General features: G+C 42.5%; 1 protein-coding gene across 2 annotated transcripts in view; it reads left to right on the top strand.

The window, feature by feature from the left end:
• NTRK3 (neurotrophic receptor tyrosine kinase 3) overlaps nucleotides 1-24,602 on the top strand; it is a 371,583-nt gene extending 346,981 nt beyond the window's left edge. The window contains exons 16-18 of one of the 2 annotated variants that reach the window (XM_023591542.3): nucleotides 13,663-13,704; nucleotides 18,113-18,271; nucleotides 21,696-24,602. In XM_023591542.3, coding sequence (XP_023447310.2) covers nucleotides 13,663-13,704; nucleotides 18,113-18,271; nucleotides 21,696-21,881 — 387 coding nt within the window. In that variant the 3' untranslated portion in view covers nucleotides 21,882-24,602. The remainder of the gene's footprint in view (nucleotides 1-13,662; nucleotides 13,705-18,112; nucleotides 18,272-21,695) is intronic. The other variant, XM_004467918.5, reaches the window with a different exon arrangement.
• Nucleotides 24,603-25,122: the final 520 nt, after the last annotated feature.

Raw genomic sequence — 25,122 nt, 5'->3', positions numbered from 1 at the left:
AGCCCAACTGGACTGCTGGCTTAGCATTTAAGACTTTCTCCTGGGTTCATCGGCAGTGCAGTCTTCCCTGCCTTTTGACCTTGAAGGCGAAGCCAAGGGTAGGGCTTGTTTATAAAGGGAAAAGGAGCAGCCCACAGCTGCAGGCCCCAAGATTATGGCCTGGAATGCCAGAGGCTGTGTGGAGGCACAGCCGCCCTTTCATCTGAGCCTGCCTGGGGTCCACGCCTTCCCTGCAAAGAGGCACCCTGGGACCCAGTTGTAGTGTAGCTTGCCGTGTGGAGGTAAGCTGCTCACAGGGCTGGGGGGGCATCCAGAGGTTATCCGGGCCCCACTTCACCGAATCCTAGCCTGCTGGAACCAGATGATAGCTGCAGGTCAACTGGTCCAGCCTTTCCCTCACCCTACCAATTTCATAGCTGAGGACACAGGGCCCTAAGGATGAGCCAGGTGCTATGATGTAACCCTGAGGCAGGGCCCTGGAGCATCTGCATCCTCGCCCCGTGCTCGCGTTGGCCTGCCTGTAACACACACAAACCCTGCTCTGGAGAGTCCGGCTGCCGATGCTGCAGATGTTGGAAAGGGCCTTGAGCTGAGCTTGCTTCGGTGCTCTTGGTGTATTGACTTAGATAGAAAAACAATGCTTTGGATGATCTCATGCAATTTCCAAGGAGAGAAGAATATTGCCAATCCTCTAGTCCAAGCGTGCCATTATTGCAGGTGTGAACATTGAGACTAAAGTCACAGAGCGGCACATCTGGGTAGAACTGGGATGAGAGCTGGGGTGGACGACAGCCAGGGCTTTTTCCACTCTAGTCTCAGCTTCCCTGGTTATCAGGCATTCCCTCTGGCTTGACCCTCCCAGGTTTGCTAGAGAAGTCTCTAGTCACCGGAGGGGTCATGTGACCGGGTCCATCCATACCCCTTTTCCTGGAATTTCTCAGAGGAAGGACTAACTAGGCACCTGTGCTGCATAGAAATAGCTGTGAGACTAGCCTACCTTGCTTCACCATTTTGCAGGTCACAGGGGCTCCCTGAGAATTACATCTGGTTATTTTTTTCTGAGTTCATTCCCACCCTTAAGTGAAAATGAAAAATGTTACCCACTACCTTCTGTTTGTGGTCCTGCCACAGAGCTAGCAAGTGGACTCCTTCTGAATGTCCTTTTTTTTTTTTTAGAATTAAAGGGTCTTGCCTGGCATGTCAGAGGAAAGTCCCACTTGCTGAAGGTGAAGAGGTGGAGTTGATTCTCAAGAAAACTTTAGGTGCAGGAAAAGCCTGATTTTACCCACCTTCTCCTTGCCCTGGGCAAACCTGCTCCAGCACACGAGTTGGTGGGTGGGTTGGATGTTCTGGCCCCAGCTCAAAGGAGCTAGAGAAGACAGCCACTGACTGGTCTAAGGAGCAACTCTGTATTTTTACGTCATTTCCGGTTGCTTCTCCAACTTCCTTTTGCCCCGGGAGGTAGCCATGGATGGTAGGTTTCTGCTGTGGTATGTTTCTAGAAGTAATTAAAATATGCAGAGTGTTTCCTGTCCCCTAGTTCACACTTCTTCCCCAACTGCTTCTGGCAGTTTTTAGTTGGCAGCTAATAAAACAAAAGGGGCCCAAAGCCCCAAGCCTCCCTCCAGCTGGAGTGATTACTTTGGAATGGTTTGGAAGGAACAGATTTTACCTCAAGCAAAGCCGCGCCTTTCCGCTGATCTGTGGGGTCTACCTTAAACACCAGAAGTGACTGTGAATGCTTCATTAAGAGCAGGGAAATTGCAGGGAGGGAGGAGAAGGTGGCCCGGGGCTGGCTGACTTATTATAGCAGCCCAGAACCAGACAAGAGTTCTCACCTTTCCCCAGGGTTGCCTTACACTGAAAGAGTCAAGGACACTAGAAGTGGACTTCCAACACCAGCCTACATCTTTCTAGTCCCTCACCACCACATAGGCCCATCAACCCACACACATTACGTTATCTGAAACCCGGGCCTCAAAAATGGTTCCCATGAACACTGCTGGCTCTACCACACTGTTACTGTGACTGCTACCTGCTGCTATCGGTTTTGGTTACCATTAGCCAGGCACCGATGGATGCTCTATGTGGATTATCTTGTTTAATCCTTGCTGTCGTCCCAGGAGGTGAATGCCAGCTGATGTTTAACAAACGGGGAAACCGAGGCCTAAAGCGGCCGATTTCCCGTGTACCGTGCTATGAACCTGTGCCTGTGTGTCTGGCTGGTATCACGCAGTTCCACCGCTTCTGCCTTCGCGTCTGCTCCAGGCTGGGCTCTCCTCTCCTCCTATCCTGGGGACCGCTAAGCTGTCCTCAGGGGAGCTCTTAGCCCTGCAGGACTGGGCAGCAGCGCAGGGGCGCTGAGTGGGTGCTGAGTGTACAAGAACCTTCAGGCCTTGCCTCAGGTTACCTCTCCCCAGCTCCCAGGCACACAAAGCCTGCTGCCTCCCAGCGTGTCCCACCTTCGGAAACTACTGGCTCGGAGAGAGGAGAGGAGCTCGAACCACCTCCAATGCGGGGAATTCTCACGAGGAATGTGGGGAAAGGGCAACGGGCAAATCTGTCAGAGGCAGATTTGGAAGCAGTCCCCAGTTATAACAGGTGTCACATTGGCGCCGAAATCCCTGTCATTGCAGGAAATAATACTGCACTTTACACTTCCATGGGTAGTGATTTCATGCTGCCGGCCATGCTTTATAAACATTCCCTAATGAGCCCTCACAAGCTGTGTCTGAGATAAATGAAGAGAAGGAGGCACCAAATGGATGCTGTTTTCAGCAGTCTGCTCATGGGGCAGCCAATTTGGGGGTCTAGAAGTGGATGTGCGAGGTTGTCCCAGGACGCCGACGTGGGGTCTGCTTAGCAGACTGTGCGAATGGCAGGGCAAGCTCTTCTAGGCTGCTGGAGCCTTGGGATTTGAAAAACTTGTTCAGGAAGAAGGCGACTTCGTCTTGCCTCTCCTCCAAAGTGTAAGAGGCGGGCACCCAGGGCGGGCTCCTACGTAGAGTCAGGGGTCTTGCTGGCTTGTGAGGAAGAATAGTCCACAAATTATCAGGGAGCCTCTTCTCGGAGCAAGACTCATGCACATCTGCCCTCTGCTCGCCACTGCAGGCAGACCGGAGGTTCAGGCCCATAAGGTGATGTGATGACACTGGAATCGTGACGAAAGGAACCTCTGTCCATTAGTGTTTGTTCTGGTTAGCGGGGATGGTGAGAGGACCTTTGGGGGATGTGATTTGTAGCTAAGTCCGCCTTTTGAGGAAAAAGACCCATCTCACTATCTGCTTTATTAAGTCCAGATCAGCTGGCTCTTCCTTCTTTTCTTCCATGCGGCCTCACTCACGGATGTACAGCCGTGGAGCCTCAGCCCAAAGGAGAGCACCGCAGGTTCCGACCAGCCCCAGCTCGTCTTCCCGGGCTCTGCTGTAGCTAGCCTTCCTGGGCGGCTAGGCCCTGCTTTTGTAAACAGGCGAATATTCTAGGGATTCAGATTGGCAGCTGCTCTGATCCTGGACGGCCCTTCAGCTACTCCCAGAGCATGTAGGCGGAATCGTCACGAACCCACAAAGCACATAATGAGAGGGACTTGGAGTGTGGCAATGGATTAGCGTCTGGCTTGGGCTCCGTCACTGACTTGCCGGCATTTCATCCCGGCGCCGGTTTCTCCATTCGCAGTGTGGCACGTTGCCTCGTTGTTGCAAGCATGGCTGGGCAGAATGTAGGAGTCCCTGGAGAAATTGGGAAGTACTGTACAGTACACATAAACATTACGATAGAGAAACTAGCCTCTTCTGAGGAAGACTTAGGTTTGAAGCCATGTGCATGTGCAAGCATATTGACAACCTGCAATGCCTTTGTTTTACCAAACATCTCATTCAATTTCCAGATGTATTCTGAGTAGGTGTATTATTATCCCCATTTTACACATGAGGAAGCTGAGGCTTACGGAGGAGAAATAAATTCCCCAAGGCTGCTTAGTTCGTAAATGGCATTGGATAAATTGCACATTATCTTTTAGTTCTTTGGACCTTCTGTTTCCCCAACCTGTACACATGTTTTACATATTAATTATTGTAATATTTTATTTTTTGGAGTTTGTATATTTGGTGAAGAAGTCATTCTAGTTTTGTAAGGAATTATTTTATTTTCACTAAATAATTGTGACTCTAAACTGGAATCTAATAATGGGTGCCTGAGCTGTACAGGGTAAAATCTCAGTTTATACCAATGAGGAATCATTTTTCTGCCTTCCTATACATATTAATGTTTAGCAAATACTGTAGATCTGGGTGGATCAGTTTGAATCCTGTGTGATCCATGGATCTGAGCTGAGTTGAGATTTCCAGCTTTCTTCAATGAACTGAGTTCTTTTTAACAACATCCCTAAAATTTGTTTCCATTAAAGATTTTAGTGCAGACAGAAGGCTCCAAGTCTAGGTATTTGGGAAAAAAAAGAGGCGGGGGTGACGAGTTATTTTTCAACTCACATCTTTAGACTTGCAATGTCTGCTCCATAAAAAATATTGCTTGGGGGCAGCCAAGGACAGTGAGGTCTCAGAATGAGAGCCAGTGTTTAGGCAGGATTTAGAAAGAGGCAAACAAAAGCACAAGTTATAAAAGGTATGTGTTCCTGGGGCTTCCATCTGAAATTGCTCCTGGCAGATGCAGCTCTAGGTGAGAGCTGGGCAGAATCACAATGGGCCCGTTTATCCTCTAGGCTCCCACTGCTGAGCAGCTTGGCTCTCAGACGCCTTGTCTTTTTGGAAGACTCGAAGGGTTTTTCTTAATCCTGAGGCTAGAGGCTCGGCCTGAGATACCCGTTCCACCGAGGTTCTGTTAAGTAGATGCACCTCTGTTCCATCCAAAGCTTCCATATCTAGAGGTGGTCTAGGTAATGTCCAAGGTTGTGTCTAACCCAGTGTGCTCAGGAGCTACAGCTTTAGTGTCCAGTCTCTCCTCTTAGGTCCTGGATACTGAAGAAGTTTGGATTTAAGAAGCTGGAGTGGGTGCAGTTACAGGTCCGGGCTGCTCCTCCAAGGAAGAGCCAGGACTCCCAGATGGCATTGTAGGAAATGTAGGCACAGGCACCAGAGGCGTGCCCAGTGAGTGACCCAGTGGAGCCAGGCAGAGAGGTGAAACACTGGTTCAGACTACGGCATTCGTATCTCAGAACAGCCCAGTGGTGAAAGTGAGAGGACAGAGCAGGGAAGGAAGGAAGAGACACGGTAGAACTGGGGGAGAGATTCTCAAGGGCAACCTGCCATTTCTATAGCTCTGGTGGCCTCCCATATATGTGGGGAGGGAGCCATTAAGAATACCCAGCAGTTGGAAGTGCAGGCCTTAGGAATGATCATTTCCAGGAAGGAGGGCTATGCTGGAAAGCAAAGCTATTCCACTGGTTTATAGAGAAACTTTATTTTTATTGTCTTGTAGATAGGGCACTTTAGGAAAGTGCTTTTTGGGCCTTTCCTCCTGCATTTAGGTAGGGTGCTTAGAAGTATTTCAGGAAACATCCAAGGGAGCTTTCACCAAGCCCATGTGATAGGGCATGATCTACTGGCCTGTGTTTGTGTCTGAGACTGAACACGAGGCAGGTGCATTTCCATGCACGTATGTTCATCTAAACAGTCTCCCTCCAGCTGTGTAAATGCGTGTGCTCATACTATAGGTAGCTAATACTGATATACATCCCATATGTGTGAAATCCCCAAACCCTCTGGGATGAAGGTGGCAATGAGTTCAAAGAGTGTAGGTGTGGTTGCTGTGAATGCGTCTGGTAACTGCCACCCCTAGCTGGTGCAGAGCAGGGTGGGAGAAGCAAAGCTCCCCGGGGCCCATGGGAACCAGGAGACTTTCCAAGAGGTGAAGAAGGCATCTGGTAAGCCTTTTAATTTTTCCTTAATGCACATGGAGACTCTTCTATGTGCTGAGCCATGCAATTAAGAAAGATTAAAGTTGAATAAATAAAAAAGAATGGTGCTTGCTATCCTTGGTAGCCTTTATGCTATCTCCTGATTAAACCACTTTGTCATTAATATCTGTTGCAAAGCCTTGGGTTTTCCAAATCCTTAGAAAGCCACTGCCTTATCATCTGTTTCAGAAGGTTCTGATGCAGCTCATGAAGATGAGTGCATGCAGGGGAAGCTTGAATCCTTCCATTGGTCCCAGAAGTGCCTTGGCCTGTCCAACCCATGTTTGTGCACCTTTGCAGGCTTTGGTGTTTTTTAAATCTGCAATATCAGTCATTTTGTCTCCTCTATACCTTATCACAGTTGTATGAGAACAGACATTTTGAAGTTCTGGGAGGATTTTAGGCTTCTCTGTGTTCTTTTGACTCTACAAGCTGCCTATTTTTCTGTGTAATGAACCACAGAAGACTGAGAACCTTCTAGAGCTCAGCTGAGTTTCTCTTTAACACAGAGCAGTAGGCTCCCTCTGACTTCAGGAAAATCAGAGTCACAGTGGGAATAAGCAGACGCATATTCTTTGTTCAGGAAAGGCTGCCTCAGAAGAGAAAGGACTATTGTGTATGGGTAGGGAAAGTAGGTATGGGAATGGGAGCCTTCACCCTTCAGTGGTAATCGGAGCCAGCAAGCTGCAGCCACTCCACTTCCAACACCTTCTGCTCCACCTCTAGGAGTGAGGGTTGCTGCAGTGCAAGACTTGGACAAGACAAAAATGGGGTTTGGTGCTTTTAGGCAGGAGTGTGCCACTGGAGACAGCTGCTCTTGCTTTCCTCTTTTCCCATCCTCTCCTCTTCTGCTGCAGATGGCCTGAGGAATGGTTGGGATTCAGCCTTGGGGAATGACTGAATTTAGCTGGAGAAGCAAGACCCCTGGATTTGCACATTTGGAGCACAATCTCTAGACCTGAGGTTTTCAAACTTACATGCCTCCGAAAGGATTTTGAAAAACCGTTTTGCCCATTTAGTTGCCATCTGATGTCTTCAACATAATTTTAAATGGTCACAAACTATGCCATTTCCAGGATATTGTAAATATTGACATTAAAAATAAATATATCACCCATTTAATGCATCTAATGAACTTTAAATGCCAGAGCAATTTGATACATCATCTATTAAACACATGAACAAACTCATAAACAATCAGCTTTACGTGATTCCTTTTTCTTCTTGAATTTATATTTTCATTCCACTTACTCCACGGGATTTTAATATATTTTTATGCATGAAAGCCTTTTATTGGTCACCCTATCATAATTTATTGCAGTAAAAATATGGATGAAGATTTAAAGTTAATTTTTTAATGTCCAAAGGCCATACGTTTCCAGATGGTAAAAGTTCTTCTGGATTGAGTCATCATTACAATTATTAGTAATACATGGAAGCATACAGTTGATCAAAACAAAATGTATGTATTACAATTTTTGGTGAACATGAAAGATAAAAAGTAAAATATTGCTGGAAATGCATCTTTTATGTTTTTCAATTAGTCCACTTATTCACTAATGGATATGATTTATTGCTAAAGTAAGGAAGGCACAGTATCAATTTTATTCTTATTTTTCATTTTTATAGATGTAAGAACTGAGGAATGTTATTACATAGAGGGTTAGGAAAGGAAGGAGTTTTGTTATAGCAACATGACTGAATTCTTTGAATTATTACCTAGTCATTTGCTCAAAATTACATATGGGTCTCATCAAAAATTATTTTTAATCATCTTTCACCTGATAATTCAGTCATTTTTTTTAATTCACAGAATTGGCAACTACCTGAACTGCAAAAGGATTTGTTTTCTAATCACTAGAGACATTTATGTTGTATTAGCCACACCAACATTTCATTTGCACTCTGTAGGGTTTTCCTCCTGAGATTTAAAGTAAGAGAGAGGTCTGCCTTTCCTTTTGAACATGAGCAATTGGAACAGGGTATTGCAGGACCAGAGGGGATAGTTCAGATCAATTTGAGAAAAAAATTCCTTATGGGAGTTGATGATCTGCAAAACCCTTCAAAACTATCATGACTTGAGTACAAGTTGGAAAGACTTCATGTTCCTCACAGTGATATGGACCCCGGTTTAAAATCACTGTCACTCTATCTTGATTAAACTGAATGGAGAGTCCTATGGAATGGTGGCTCTTACTCTTCAGGTTGCATAAGAATCACTGGGCTCCATTTGAAAAGCGTGCTTCCCAATTGACAATAGCCAAAGACTGGAAATGACACAAATGTCTATCAGTAGGGGACTGATCGAATAAACTGACATAGCCACAGAGTAGAGACCTATATGGCTATAAAATAAATGAGTGAGACCCATGATATAGTAAATGAGAAACAAAACAAAACAAAATATAGAACAGGTATGCTCTGTTACCTTTTATCTAAGAAAATTAGGGAAATGATTATAAATCTATATTCACCTATATTAAAAATAAAACAAAACGGTTAGCTATGGCAATGGGCAGGAACTAAACTTTATTTGAATGTACCTTGCTTTGTAGTTTTGACTTTGGAACTAGATAACTTTTTACACAATTATAAAGCAACATTAAATAAAATGGAAAAGAAAATGCAAAGCAAGTCCTAAAAACAAAAAGCAAAATGAAACAAATAAGCCTGTGATTTAATTAGTGGCTTTACCACACAGGAATCATTTCAAGTGACTGTATGTGCCTAGTAGGTATATCTTAAGGAGAGAAAGAACTGCTGAGATTTTAGACTGCATTCAGTAATCATATTGTTAAGTAATAATATTTGAACTGATATTTTGAAATGTTCTCTCTTTACTATATATATATATATAGTAAACTATATATCCTATATTAGGATAAAGCAAATAAGTAATATTAATGTTATAAGAATCAAGATTTTCAATATAAGAGAAAAGAATACAAATATGAAATCAAGGAAATTAAGAGAAATCCCGGTTTTCCTAAATTTGAGTTGGAAAAATCAATATAAATTCATGATGTGCTTTCTCATAAAAAAGGTTTTCCTAGCTATTTTCACTGAAAAGACCTAGAAATAATAAGTAATCTGGGAGCAATGAGCACCCTTAGCACATGTTTTGTGGTCTCTAAATCCACTGACCACTAAAAGAATCCAGGGTTCCCCAGAGGAATGGCTGATTCCAGGTCTGGGACAGGAACTATATGAAAGGAGCCTAGAATATTTTTTACCTTAGAAAACAAAGACGTTATCAAGGACTGCTGGGATTATGGAGGAGGACAAAGGCATCTACATCAGGAGGCTTCACTGGCCAAAGATGGGATATTGACCATCAAGAGGAATAATAACTACAATAGACTGAAACACCTTAAATGTGTTAAAAATCATCCAACCAGTCAAACATACACAAAATAAGAGTTCATATTTCTTTTCAAAACAAAAAATCTTTTGAAGATGCAAAGGAAACAATTCATTATTCTGAAAACTGGTAAATGAAAGGAAAGAATCAAACATTTATCCTGTCTTTCATGTATAAACTGTACCTCAAGAAACCAAATAGTTGATGTAGGAAAATTTTTCTTTATAAGAGATTCCCAGCTAATATGAGTGGGAATGCTAGAATTGGAATTTCACCTCTTTGCAGCCACTAATGGAATAATGGATCTGGGCAATGATTATCAATGGCTGCTAAAATCACTAGGTGAAAGGGAACTTTATGATGGATGATTCCACTGTTCAATCTTACCATCACGTAAAAAGGAGACAACCAGGTATCATTTGCCTCCTGTTGTGATGCAGAAGGAAGTACGATCTATGAACATGGATCAGATCAGTACCCTAGATACCTGATCAGGTTTAAGCAGGTAGTATCTGATTATAGAAAATGCAGTGGGCAGAGAGATGTGTGAAATAGCACCACAAGTACATAATGAGCAACTCTGAATGTGAGAAATTCTGGAGAACAATTGACCCAATTTCTTCAATCCAAAAAAAAAATAAAGGTGCATGTCTGTGATCCTATAGATAAAAAAAAGGCTTAAAAACACATCATTAAATGCAATATGTAGATATTTTTTGGATCAAACTTTCAAAAAGCATTTGAGACCTCTGGGAAAATTTTAACCCTGAATAGTAGTTGATGTTATCAAGGATTATTGGTGTTTGCAGTATCTAACAACATAATAAAGTTATTATCTTCATGTTTTTTAAATGTGCAGTGTCTGGCTATCCAATCTGTTGAGTTGAATTCAGTGGTCATCAAACTTTTTCTGTAAAGGGTCAGATAGTAAATATTTTAGGCTTTGTGGATGGTTTCTGTTGCAACTACTTAACCCTGTCGTTGTAGTGTAAAACCACCATAGATGATTTGGAAACAAGTAGACATGACTGTGTACCAATAAAACTTAATTTTGAGAAACAGATGGGCTGGCCATAGTTTGCTGATCCTTGGTCTAATTCATTGGATCTGGGGTAAAACCTAGAAATCTGCATTTTACACATGTGTGTTCAAGCACTTATGATCAGGCGAGCGTCCCTGGGAGGCAATTATTGTGATTAGCCCCTTTTTCAGATGGGAAAACTGAGGCTTAAGCAGGTGACATGATTTACCCAGGGATTCACGGCCAGAAGGTGGCAGAGCTGTGTTTCTAGAGTAAAACCCAGGCTGCCGTGCTCTGTCTCTGTCATACTGGATCCCAGGAAAATGTTGAAGAGGAATAGGGAAAAGAGGCTGGGGAGAGCACAGGGGAGGGAGAAGAAGTGTTTATAGTAGACAACAAACTCAGCAGTCTCTGTTAGAACAGGGGAGAGGACAAAAGATAGAAGAAAGAGTCAGAATGCACAGGTAACATCCCCAAAATAAAAAGTGGGTGTCTTGGGCATGATGTTGATTTCCCTACCTGGCTCTGAAATGTAGGGTTGCCAGATTTAGCAAATAAAAATATAGGACACTCAGTTAAATTTGATTTTCAGATAAATGCATAATTTTTGTATAACTATGCCCCATGAAATATGTGGGACATAATTAGAATAAAAATTATTCATTTGATCTGAAATTCAAATTTAACTGGACAGTCAATATTTTTTTCTGGCAGCCCTACTGAAGTGTGCAATTCCTGAAATCAGTGAAAGTGTTCGGCAAAATATTGGCAGGCAAGGAGTCAAGGGCACTCCTGCCAAGGGACAATGAGTATAGCCAGGAAGCGTCTCAGAGAGGAGGTGCAGAGGTCCCAGAGACTAAACTTCCCTGACCTGTTTGAAGGAGTCTCTTGACCTTCACCTACAGTTCCTGTTGAACTTGAAGCAGATCTAAACATTGAGTCAACCAGGTGTCTCTGGTGTCCCTCTGTGAAATCTGGAACCATTCAGAGCCCTTCTGGCTGTATGTAAAGGGGGTTTTATGGGGAGAGTGGCACTTTTACTCTGCTACAGCTCGATCCCCTAATTATACCAGGAGTGAACTTTTTCTGAGAAACAGAGTCTGTAATGTTAATAGCAGGAGTGCACTCTCACAGTAGCATGGCAATTCAAAGGAAAAAAGACCCTGGTGAATTCAGGTCAGGGGCAAAAAGGGGAGCATTCCCCAGGATGTTATGATCTCCAAATCCTCCAGACTAACATCTGAACAACACAGGCATCCTGACCCCCTACCAAATCACCCTTAAGCACTTCCAACCTCCCTGCTTTTCCTAATTCCAATCCTCCTTGCCTGTGAGTATGTGTGATGGGCAAAGAATGACTGTAGTTGGCATGGTGGAAGGGGGGTTATCATCCAAGGGAGGCACATGCCTCTTCCCTCCAACTACTGGTTTTATTTCCAGGATCACTTCTTAAGGTCTTCACTGTGCCTTACTGCTATACATCTCCTGTTTCAAGGCTCAAGCTTAATCCTTAATGAATTTCATTGAAAGCTTGGACCATTGGTTAATATTTTTCATGCAGTGCTTGCGCAATTGACCTAATCTACATCTGAGAAATGGGCATAATAAGGGTTTCTTTTACATGAAGGAAAGAGAATTAATGAGGAATATATGTAACACACAATGGCTGGTATTCAGTGGATTTTAGAGTTATTCTAATCATCAAGCTGAGTATTTCAACCCATCGTTTGCCTGCCTGGGTTTTATCAGGGAATGTTTGCCAATAATTTTTACCAGGAAGGGATTTGACTCTTACCTTTCCCAGACTGCGTCTCTCCAACGTGAGAAAAGGCTGTAGGTGATACTGGAGGAATATCAGCTGAGTCTCAATGGCATTTCAAGGAAAATACGAAAAGTCTAGGAGATTAGGTTTGTTCTACCGCACATAAGGACAGAGTAAACCGTTATTGTGGCTTGTGTGTCTCCCTTTAGTACCGGATGTTCAGTGTTTTTTAGGTACATGACCTCACTTTAGGCGGCGTAGTTATTAAACTGCTGTTTTGAAGATGAGGAAATTGTAGCTTAAGAGGTAAGAGCTTGTCAAAAATCACATGGGAGCTTAGGGCTTCTGACTTCCATTTGACTGTTTTTTTGCTGTTGTTACACTGCAGGCCTCTTGAAGTATTGAGGCCACACCTAGAGGAATGCAGCATTCACTTCTCCCACATTGGTGGTGCTGCCCAGTGAAAATCTTAATAAGATACTCCTTAGTGAGTATTTATTTAATACTAAATACTTTCAGTATGTCATACTTATCTGCCCAAACACATAAACTCCTCATAGTTTATACCTATCCCCCTGGAATTTCTCTCTCTTTGTAACACCTCTTTTGGATTGTGTAAAAAAAATCATCCAATGAGGCAAACACCAGCATTAATTTGTAGGATTCTATTATTTAAAAGTTTTCATCAAGAAAAGTGCTACTCCATTCCCAAATTCTATTTGTTTTCATCAAGAAAGAGGTACCACACACCATTCCACCAGATCCTTATAACTAACTTAATTTTTTCTTTAATAAATATCTTTTGCTAGAGAACATAAATTACTTCCACCGGTTTCCCTTTTTTTCATGTCTATTCTTTTTATTGTTTTAAGTTTTCAGATGTGATACAAGATCGTGATAAAATGCCAAACGCTATGGAAACACATATAGTAAAAAATGGAATTTTCTCTATCTATTGCATATTTTGCCCTTTAAAAAGAGTGCAATAAATGTCTTCAACTAAATATCTTTACTTGGACAAGTATTTTCCCAGGATTCCTAGACATGAAATTGCTGGGTTGAAAGGTACTTGCATGTTGGGTGGTCAGATTCTGCCAGATTGCCTTAAAAAAATGTTGCTCCAATCTCAGCCATGATATTTGACAGTAACTCTGACCTCATACCCTCCCCAAAACTGGGTATCAATCTTTTACAGTTTTTCCCAAGCGACAAATGAAAAATGTGTCTCTTGTTTTAATTGGCATCTCTTCATGTATTTGTGAACATTTATAGTTCTTTTGTGGCTCATCTGTTCTTATCCTTTTTTCGCTTTTCTATTGGATTGCTTTTTATAACTAATTTGAAGGAGCACTGTGTATTGTCTTGGCTTTTCATTCTTTTTCTGTTACCTTTACTGTAAACATTTTCTCTATTTGTCTTAAATATGCTTATTTTGTATTTTGCCATGTGGAAGTATGTGATTTTTATAAGTTGTATCTTTAAATCTTATCCTTTATGGATTCTTGGACATGTGCCTTATTTAGGAAGGCCTTCTTCCCCTGAGGTTTTATACAAATACTTTTCTAAGTTTTCTTCTAATATAATTATTGTTTTGTTTTTATGTTTAGCTCTTTAATCCATCTGGAAATGATTTTTGTATATGGTGTGAGGTAGGTATCTAAGTGTATTTATTTTTAAATTAATAGTTCATTGTCCCAACTTTAATTACTAACCCATCATTTCATATATTAAATTCCAATATTTACACACGGGTCTGCTTCTGGACTCTCTATTTTGTTCCATTGACAAATTTGTCTATTCCTATGCCAATAACACAGTGTGTTCATTACTGTAGTTTTATAACATGTTTTGTTATCTGATAGAGCAAATCTCCCTTGTTATTCTATTTCAAATAGATCTTAGCTTTTATCAACAATGTACTCCTCCAGGTGAATTTTAGAATCATCTTGTGAATTTCCATACAACATTCCATCAGGGTTTTCATTTAGATTGTGTTGAATTTTTAGATTAATTTGAGGGGAGATGAGAGATTTATAAAAATTGAGTCTTTCTATCCAAGGAAACGGTGTGTCTTTCTATTTAGGCAGATCTTCTTTTATATTCTTCAATACTTTTCTTTAAATAGACTATGCATTTTCTGCTAAAGTTTATGCCTAGGAGTCTTAAAAGTTTTTGTAGCTATGGTACAAACATCTTCCTTTATTTCCATCTTGCTTCAAAGTCATTGCTGCGGGTGTTTGAGAGCAGTTTGATTTTTATATGCTAATCTTAAGGCTGAACAGCTTACTGAATCATATAATTGGTTCAAAATGCACTTTAGTTACTTATCTTGAGCCTTTTAGGTAGTAATATTATATGTAATCAATGCAGTTTTGACTCTTCCTTTTCACTATGTCTCCACATTTTTACTCTCACTTTTTTGCATTGTGTAGGACCTTCTGAACAGCTGGTTGTGTAACATCAGTGATAGGAGAGATCTTCTTTCTTGTTCTTGATTTTGATTGTAATGCTTCTAATAATTTATAAAGAAATATGATATTTAGCTTGTTGAATAAAGAAAGTAATCTCTATTGCTAATGGGTTAAGGCTTTTGATCAGGAAAGGGTGTTAAAATTTTTAGAATTTTTTGAAAGGATAATAAGGTGTTGCTTCTTTAATCTTTTTTAATATAGTAAATTAAACAGTCGATTTCCCCAGACTGAAGCATTCTTGAATTTATAGTAATGATCTTATTAAGTTATAATATAGAATTCTTGTAATATATTGCACACTCAAAATGATAATATTTCATTCTGATTTTGAAGCTGTAGTCGTAGCAGAGATAGTTTTATACATACATAGTTCTCTGTAGCTGAAATTGTATATTTAAGGCTATATGCCAAGTTTGATTGGTTTTGTTTTTATATATATTTAAACCACAGAGAATGGCTTGGGACAGTCTATAATTTTTTGCTCTGGAAAAATACAACTAGCACAAAAAACTTTAGTAGAGTTCACCCACAAAAGTCTGAACTTTGTAGTTTTTCATGGACAGATTCTTTTCTACAAATTTTAATTGTTTTTGCTTTCATGTTTTCTATCTTTTCTTAAAAATTTTTTTTGTTCATTACCATTTCCTGATAAATCAATGATTGCATCTATATTTTCAAATTTATTGTTTTAATATTCTTAATATTTTGTCTCCTCGACATTCCTTATCAGTTTTGCTAGTTTATGTAACTTTTGAAAGAATTAACCGTTGATTGCATAGATCAAATCTATTTTTTTCTTTTCATCATCTGTTTTGCCTTCTTTTGTTTCATACCAATTCCTTATTTTATATTTATTATTTATTTCCTCTTGTGTTCTTTAAATTTCCTTTGAATCCTTATTTAATCATATTATTTATTTTAATAAGTGCTTAACTTCTACAATTGTTTTTTCCAAAAATTACTTTAGCTGTATTCCACAGGTTTCCATGAATAGTCCTTTAACTATTATTAAATTGCTTTAAATTTTATTTTTCATTTCTTACCTTAACACATATTTTTATGAATTCCTCAAAGAGAGCCTTTTAAATTTTAAAGATTTGGTGTTAATTTCCATTTACTTTTCTTTGACACAGAAACTGTTTCTTATTTTTATTTTATGATTATTTTTTCTCTTGAAATCTGAGATTTTCTTTGAGGTCTAATGATTTTTTATAAATTTTTAGGTATTTTAAAAATGATGCAACTCTTCAGGGAGGCTGGAAGGCACACATGATCCCCCACATCCATATCTGTCAATACAAACTCATTTTTTGTATTTTAAAAATATACCTTTATTTATTTGTCTTCTTGATCTGTCAGGTGTTTTAATTTCCTGTTATAATTGTAGCTTTGCCAGTTTCCTTTTACACATGACCTGTTTTTAATCTTTACATATTTTTGTTGCTGTTTCAATTGGTGCATAAATGTTCATGATTATCGTAAGGGCTAGTTTTGTCATCTTTATATATGATATAGACCTCCTTGTCTCCAGTTAATTCTCAGCATTCTGAATTCTTTTTTTTCCTCTTGTGTTACTATGGCCAATTATATTTTCCCCTTATTATTGGTTGTATTTCTCCATCCTTGCATTCTGAACATTTTCTGCTATTTTGCTTTAGATATATCTTTTTAAAATAACACACATCTATATTTGAGGTAGTGTAAGCATTTGTATTTATTGTTTATGGTGATATTATTTTAACTTCCTATCTCATTTTGTATTTTCTAGTCACTGTGATCCCTTCTCTCTCTTTTTGTAGTCCTTTTGGCATTGGCTAAGAAGTTATGGCTCTTTTTTCCCTAAAAAATGGTTTGAAAGCTGTATGTTCTAGTTCTATTCTTCTAGGCACTGTATAAAAATTTATCAAACATGACTCAAATTTAAATGGCTATGATCAACAGCTGATCAGTCTAATCTTTCTTTCTCTCCTTTCTAAACGGAAAAGTTTTTTCAGGCTGTTAATTATTTCTTTACTTACTCTTCTATGCTCTTATAGTTGGAATTATCTAGAATTTTCATTCTAGATGAGTACTGTTAGTAGCACTAATATTAGTAATATTAGCATGATTAGAATTATTACTTATTTTATATCTCTATTTTACTGCAAGAGTTTATTAATAATTGCATTACATTTTACTACAAAATTAGCAATGATTATTTAAATTCAAATTGCATTTTCCTGGCTTATTTTCTTTGAATTGTTACGTTTCAAGTTCTGGTATATTTTGGATTATTTTTTTCTCTTTCAGTTTTTCCTGGACTAGATCCATAATTGCTTTTTGCTTCTTCATCATCATCTGAAAGCCTATGAATGGTAACTTCAGGAGTCCTTGCTTGCCTGAAGAAACATCTTCATTTGTCTTTACACTTGATACAGAGCTAGTTTGGTTATACCATTCTGGACTGAAAACAATCTTTCTGAAAATCCATACTATCTTCTTTCTCCTAAAAATATCTCAAGTGGATAAATCAAACATGATTTCCCTTTCTAGAGAGAAGGTTACCCATTTCCCAATTAGTCATTCTTTCTTAAGTGCTCATTATGCTGTTTCCACCCAACTGGCCCACTATGGAAATGAGAACTTAGGGTGATTGCTCAATCGGACATTTAGAGAGAGCTCTTTTTTTTTTTTTTTTTAAATCTATATTGAGTATTTTTGTAACAATGAATTCCACATATTGGTCAAAAGTTCCAGTTTCTGATGCTTTATTTACAAACAAGTTCATTTGTTCCTGAGCTTTAAAACGTGCTGTGGATTTCCTTCTACCTCTTACTTGCCAGGCAGTGAGGATTTCCCTGAGGTCTTTCTCAGAAAAGGCTACCCTGGGTGTCTTCTCTGTCAATCACTTCTCTTGGTTGTCAGCTCAGCAAACCCTCTGATGCCTGGGTGTCCTCCCTAGGATATTTTTAAACTCTCTTATTCTAGACCTTTGAGACCTTGCTAAGAGTTATCGTGGATTCTCTTTGGTCCAGCTGATTTCTTTTTAGTACATGACATTCCAGACTTTGGGGATTTCCTTGTCCCCTTCACTTGAAACACAGAATCCTATGTCATGGTGAGAAACTCAGGATTGCCAGGTAGGAGATAAAGTTATAGTTGTACGGATAAGACGCAGATGGAATATATTGTACCTTAGCTACCTTGGCCAAAGTTTTAAATCTGACATCTACAAATACTCAGATACTTGATGGCCCCCCTCAGTGGTTCTGCCAACTTGCCTCTGGACTTCCTCTCAAGATTAGGTTTTACTATTATGTCAGATTCTGAAAACCTTCTCTTCTATTTCATCATCCATCTTGTGGTCTTTCTTCACACTCAGTGTCAAGGAAGCTGCCTTCCCTTAGGTTTTTTCCTATCTGCCCACAGCTCTGTAGGCTGCGGGTGTCTGTCAGTGTAGCCACTTGCCCTCTCACATGACTTGCCCAAGTGGTGGCTGTGTCAGGCTAGGATGTATCAGGAGCGCATCTGTGGAGGAAGTGTGTGGGGAGACGGACTGTGTCTTGCCTTCTGGTCACTGTGTACGCCTCTGCTTGTCCCCTTCTAGGTGGGAGGACACACCATGCTCCCCATCCGTTGGATGCCCCCTGAAAGCATCATGTACCGGAAATTCACTACGGAGAGTGACGTGTGGAGCTTTGGGGTGATCCTTTGGGAGATCTTCACTTATGGAAAGCAGCCATGGTTCCAGCTCTCAAACACAGAGGTAAAGAAGGGGGGGGGGTGAAGAAAAAGAAGGGGAGAAATGGGAAACTTGATTTTGGGGAGGGCTGATAAGAGATATTCCAGGACATGTCTTGAGCCTGGTGTACAAAGCCTTAGGAGAGGGTTAGAGCCAGCAGAACAAGTGAGTGTAAGCATTATGCCAGTGGGGAGAACTTCTGAGTTGGGAAAAAAAGTGTAACTGTAGGCAATGTGGCATCATTGTCAAAAAAGCATGGAATTGGATATCTCAATGAAGATGCAAGCCATGGTTCTGTTTGTTCAGTTACATTTTAAAATCACAAATGTTTCACTAAGGCAGAATATGGAAACAAGAAAAATATTCTGAGTCTGTCCATTGTGCCATCTGTGGATCATCTAGTGCTTAGTGTGCCCAAATAGTCTGGGTCCCCAAAGGTTTTAGACATGACGGGCCCAGAGATGTAGAGGAGGGTGAGTTAGGAAGGTGAATTTCAGGTAATTGATAGAGTTACACAAAGTTCCATAAATCTAATGAACCGTGACAGTAAACACATAAAAATAAACATAAACAACAATAAGCACAACTTCATATGTTCAATATTTTATATTTTTAATAATTTTAATTTGCAATAATAAAAATAACCTTAAATAAATTTTAATAGTAGCTAACGCTTAGTGCCAGGCTTTTTTTCCAAGCACATTAGCTATTAACTCATACATTTTCACAAAAGCACCTGTTAATATTGAGGACAAAAGAAAGGAATCTATGGATTCCTTCAAGGGACTTGCCAAGAGCTCAGAGGTTAGACTTGCAAGAGTTCTTAACCTTTTTTGTTCCACGGGCCCTTTTGCTAGTCAGGTATAAATCACAGACCCCTTACTAAGTCCACACTACACTGTGTATTATTTAATAAATATATCACACCTGCACCAACATGTCCCCACAAGAATCATGTTTTTTTTAATTTCAATTCAAGCCCACAGACCCCTGGTCAAGAACCCCTGGCGAGGCTTCTGGGCAGGGAGAATGCTTGGGCCTGGTGGGGTGATTCCATGGCCTTCAAAGCCAGACAAGATGCTTCTCAGTTGCATCTGGATCAGAGTGGCCTTGGCCCAGAGAATTCCTGACAGTTTGTAGAACGTGAAGGGCTGGGCTTCCCAACCCAGCAGATCAGTAGGAAATCACAATTCTTTTTTATGGTCTCCTGTTTTCTGGGAAAATGTGAGCAGAGGGACTTTTCATATTGGAATCTGACCAAAATATTCAAGACAGTCTTTTTCTTCTAGGAAGTTGTGCTCATCTCTGCCCTTCAATGCCTTGCCTGCTTAATTAAGTGAATTCCAAAGACTGAAAAGAAGGTCTTTCTTTAAATCTGTACTCTGTCACTTTTCACAAACTCCATAGGGCCTGACCACACTTCCCGAAGTAGCACAAAACACTTCAACAACCTTTTAAAAATTGACAGTTTATTTCAGAACCCCCTTTGGTTCAGATATAGTATTTTAAAAAATTGTTCCGGTCTTCCTGGGGGGTGGGACTGATGATGAACACACACATGCACACACAGAAGTGAATGTACACATCCACACATCACACATAGACACATGGCTGTATACCCCTGAGCATAGCCACCCTGTAGTTTGGTGGCCCCAGTAAAGAGAGGCTCTGGCTCGAGGGAACCATTGGTCTTGGCAGAAGACCTGTCCTGGATATCCACGCTGACCCATTGTAGTTAACAGGGCCTTTAACTTCTAAGTTCTTTTAAGACTGCCTGGGGAGGCAGTGGCCTTGAAGGTGGGCCTCCCAGCCGCCTCTCCCACCACGCTCATCTGAGCACACAGTACAGGTAATTACCAATGATGGTTTCCTCTATGGAAATTGACACACTGAATAGTCCCCCACTGGAGGAGATACTATAGACCCTCAATAAAAACTGACAATTGGAAATTCTAGATTGACATTGGAAGAAGTGCTACAACCACATGACTGGTGTCAGCGTCAGCAGCTGCAACTGCAGTTTGAGCTGGATCCCTTTTCATGGAGGTGAAGGTAATGGAAGGCAGAAATGAGGCCCTAATACAAACAGGGAATATGAGCAGCTAGAAACCTAAGAGGATGGCAAAGAAATGAGCCTAGCAGACCATCCCAGGCTCAGGAGTGGGTATGATCAGGGAGAGGCTCTGTTGCAGAAATGGTCTAATCAGCCTGTCCAGGGCTGAGGTGACATGGGGTAACACCCTAGACAAGGTGCTGTTGGAGGTGGCATAGGGAGGTATGGGGAGAAAAAAAGACAAGTCTCTTGCCCAACTAAATACCAACTAATGGAGAAAGAGAGGAGAAATAACATTTGTTCAAGTACTACTCTAGAGACTATTCTCTGTATTTTTTATCATCATAAACAATTTTCAAATGAGGAACTGAAGTTTGGGGTAAGTAACTTACTAAGTACACAGTGATGAGCTAGGAAGTGATGAGACTAACCTGAAACTGGACCATGAAGCCTTGAAGACAAGTATATTCTCTGTTAGCTAGGAAGTGCCTGTGAGGAATTGGAAATGAGCCCCAGTTCATTTCCAGTGCTTTGGTGCAGCTAGGCATTATTGGTTCTCTTCTGACTTCTCCTTATTGCCTCCCCTTCAATATGGAGGGCAGTAGAGCCCCTTTTTCTGATCTCTTTTGGTCCTTACAACACTCAGAAGGCAGACATTTCATCCCCATCTTACAGATGGGAATGCTGAGACCTGCAAACCTAATTAACCTGTGCTGCCTGCTCCGCTAGGCAGTGTGAATCAAGCAGTTAATCCCAGGGTTAAGAAGGACTTTCAAAGAAAAAGGATACATGGTTTAGTGTGAAGAGCAGGGGAGCACAGGCCTTGCTGAGAAAGGGTCCTACAGGAGACCCACAGGTGAGTGTGGCGACATGGACAGAGTGGTGCTGTGACTGAGAGGGCAGCCTGCAAGAAGTGGGCACTAAGGGGGAATGGGTAGGCAGGGCCAGATGGTGCAGAGGTCATTCAGGGGGGTTGAAACTCATGCAGGTTCATAAGATCTGGAAACCAATCCCCACTATCAAGTGGAAAAAGAATGCAGCTCTGGCTCTAGGGTGGGATTCAGGACTAGAGAGGAAGAGTGAAGTAAAAGGAAGAGTACGCAGTGGGAATCAGATATAGTGGGAGTCTATGGCAGCCTGGCCCAAGAGGTAGATTGGAAAGGGCAGTAATGGACTTGACCAGCCACCGCTGCCCATTGCCCTAGTCACCCAATGCACAGAACAGTCAAGAACATTGGTACTGGGTCCAGACTGGCCTTCAGCCCGTGCCTGTGGCTACCCCAGCTCTGCATTGTGGCTCACCCATAAAATTGTTGCCTTTGGCTGAGTATGAGCCACAGGGCCAAGGCTGGACTTTGGATGTAACTTCCACGTTCTCCTCCTGCTCTTCTTTAGGTCATCGAGTGCATTACACAAGGTCGCGTTTTGGAGCGGCCTCGAGTCTGCCCCAAGGAGGTCTATGACGTCATGCTGGGGTGCTGGCAGAGGGAGCCACAGCAGCGACTGAACATCAAGGAGATCTATAAAATCCTCCATGCTCTGGGGAAGGCCACGCCAATCTACCTGGACATCCTTGGCTAGTGGTGGCCAGTGGTCAAGAACCCCTACTCAGTTGCCTCTTTTCTCCCTGCCTCCCTCTACCACCTCACAACTCTTTTCTTCCCTCCTTGACTGAAGCAAACATCTTCATATAAACTCAAGTGCCTGCTACACATACAACACTGAAAAAAAAAAAAAGAAAAAACCTGTAAGGCAGTTTGGCATATACATATATATATATATATTTATATATATCTAACTATCTATCTATCTATATCTACAGAGAGATATGTTCTTCATTAAGACAGAGAGAAGCTGCTGATACAGAAAACCACAAGACTTTAGCAACAACTTGGTAAATCTTAAATATAATGAATGCAGATGAAAAGTCCCTTAGACTTACGCTGTGGCCCATGCTTCTTCCACTCCAGCTTCTTGGAGCAGAAGACCTTGATGATTCAGAGAGACAATCTTCTTGTTAGGTTGGGAAGAGCTGGGGTGGGGTGCAAATCCGTGTTGCACATGTGTGATCCCTATGGAAGCTCCACAAGTGCGCTGGACAAGGAAATGACCCCAGAACTGGTCATCAGGGAAGCTGCCATGTTTCTCCTGCCCACTGCCTCCGTGCCCTTCCCCTTTCCTCCACACTAAGACCGTTTTCTAATTTGCCCATTCTTCAAAGTATAGACTTGATGCATTGCGGACCGCAGTGATGGCACCTACGGGTAAACACTGGACAAACAACAAATCCCCAAACCCCGACTGCAGCCGCTTGCATCCTTTTGGATGTCAACCTCGCTCAAGTTCCTTGCTGGATTTGAGAAGGCTGTGTCATCTCACCTCTGAACTTAAAGAACTGGACTTTCTGGACCTAAAGAACCGCAGAAGAAACAGCAGCTGAAACCTGACCCTGACAAGGCACTGCCACCCCTCTTTCCGTCACCGGAAAGATCCCTTGACCCACCTCCCATTTTCAGACCCTGGGGCATTGCAGGGGTGAGGCAGTGGCTGCCCCTCCCCGTAATGCCCTGTGACATTGGTGGACACAGCAGGCTTCAGGGCTCCAGCAGGAGGAGCCTTAGTTGCTTGTAGGTCATTATGAGGTATGGCCCTCAGGGTCCTCTCCATTTTACACCCTGCCCCCCCCCCCCCAGCTCCAAGCCCCCACTTCCTGGGCCTCCCCCCACTGCCAGGGAAGGGATCCAGGCCAGCGAGGAGCTGGGGTAGTGCTGGTTTCAGGCAAGGAAAGGGTGGGAGCCAGCAGGGTAGAGCGAATCTGGCACCTGTGCTGGGCCCCTTGGCATTCTCCTCACGTTTCCAGCCCCTCGAAGGATTAGATGCATCTGCCTTTGAGCTGTTGTGAAAACGCAGGGCCTGTGGAATCGCTTTTTGTAGGCTGGGGATGGGGGGAGGGCCTGAGGATTCTCGGAGAGATGGCCAATGAGTGGCCGCTGCTGCAGGCTTGGTATCTTCATGAGGACCAAGCCCTGCCCAGGGAAAGAGAATGAAGCATCAGGGCTGGGGCCAGCTCCTTCCGCTCCCGCATCAGGGAAAGCGTTGCCTTCCTGGCCACTGCCAAGGACAGCAATCGAGGGAATGCCTGCGGAAGCCAGCAGCTGGACCCCTGCTGGGGAGGAGAGGAAGTGCCCCTTGCAGGCCGCCCAGCCCCTCCACCTCACCTAAGCACAGAGCTACCTAACAGATGGCTGGACGGACTGGCTTTGGCCTAACTGGAGCCCCCTGGGGGTCTCCCGACCTGCCCCCTTCTTTGCCCAATGGGGCTGTCGGCAGCCTGGATGTCCTGTTCAGCTGGAGGCAGCCGAAGCGTTGGTCTCCCTGTGTGGGACTCGGGACTGAATGATGTGTATGTGGTTTTACTGCTTTTTTAGACCAAGAAATGTTTTTATTCAAATGGGAAAGAGCTGTGCTCCGATCGTTGGCCGCGGTGGCGATTCAGGGATCAGCAAGGCTGCCCAGCTGGTCTGGGAAGGCAGGGAGGGGAGCTGGGAGTTCGGTGGGGGGTCTTTCTTCTCACGACGCTCTGCTGCAGCCCCTGAGCATCTTGGGGCAAGCTCTTTGGACTGCCCACATCAGGAGAACCCTTGGCCATCCATGGCAATTCCGTCTCTTGTCTTTCCACCTAGAGGTCCTTGCTCTGCCTATGCTGGGGCTGCAATTGCTGGGTAACGACAAGGTCTGGTTTTGATATGGGTACTTGAGGGGAAGGTGCTCAGGGAGGAAACGAATTGGAGGGGCCTGAGGGAAAAGTGTCTTCCGGTCAGATGAGAGCTTCCAAGGCTGAAATTGCTGTCCCTCCCCCATACTCTCCCCCCAAGCAGACTTCTGCTTGGCTTCTGTCTTCTTAGCTGTGTGTTTCTAAAACTTCATAGTCACGGGGGGCACAGGAAGAAGGGCAGTGGACAGGGGACTGGAGTCTGGTGTGACAACCGGGAGTGAGGGCTGTGCAAGGGCTCGAGTCAGGGCACTGAGTCACCACGGCTTGATGGAAGAAGGCAGCGCCCTTGGGGACAGGGCACACCGAAAGAGACTGAAGTTGTCAGGTGGCCTTAACCCCACAGGCCACCGTGTTGGCCTTGGGGTCATTTCTTCGCATTGTAAGTAGCTGCCTATGGAAGAGTACAGGAAAGAGGATTTCAGAGTAGGGAGGATTAGAGAGGGAGGACCTGCTTTCTCACTGCCCTAACTATAGGCTTGTGTGGTGTTTACTTTGCATGTTGACTTATTAACCTGGACCAGTGAAAATATGAAAATTTTTTGGAGAGTAAAGGTGGCAGCAAATGATGGGGTATTTTAGGACTTGGTGGGTGGGGAGACTGGAATGTATTATTCCTCCTATACTAGGAAAGGTACAAGAACTCACCCAATGCCTCAGTTTCCCCATCAGCCAATTGAGAGGTGCACTTCCTAACCTCTGACCCCTTCCAGCTCTGACATTCTTAACAGCATGGTGTGACTGTGTCATTTTTTCAGCACCAGTCCGGAATGCTAGGACAGCCCTCCTTGGGCCTGGTGTGGGTTGGGGGCATTAGACCTGGGCTGGGGTAGGTTTCAATACTACACTTCTCTCCTCCTTGGCACTTACGTCACAACAGTTCAGGGGCTGAAGTGTCTGAAACTACTCTGGGCTCATCCTAGCCTTCCAACATGCTGGTAAAGCAGATGAAAGTTTATTTATTGATTGATTTTTTTAAAAGAACCCCATGTGGTTAGATGAGTCTTGAAATACACCCCAGTAGCCAATATGGCCACCCAAGTCCACTCC

The sequence above is a fragment of the Dasypus novemcinctus genome, chromosome 3, assembly GCF_030445035.2.
Source record: "Dasypus novemcinctus isolate mDasNov1 chromosome 3, mDasNov1.1.hap2, whole genome shotgun sequence".
Lineage (NCBI taxonomy): Eukaryota > Metazoa > Chordata > Mammalia > Cingulata > Dasypodidae > Dasypus > Dasypus novemcinctus.
The sequence above is the reverse complement of the archived record's forward strand: the minus strand, read 5'-3'. Positions and strand labels throughout refer to the sequence as shown.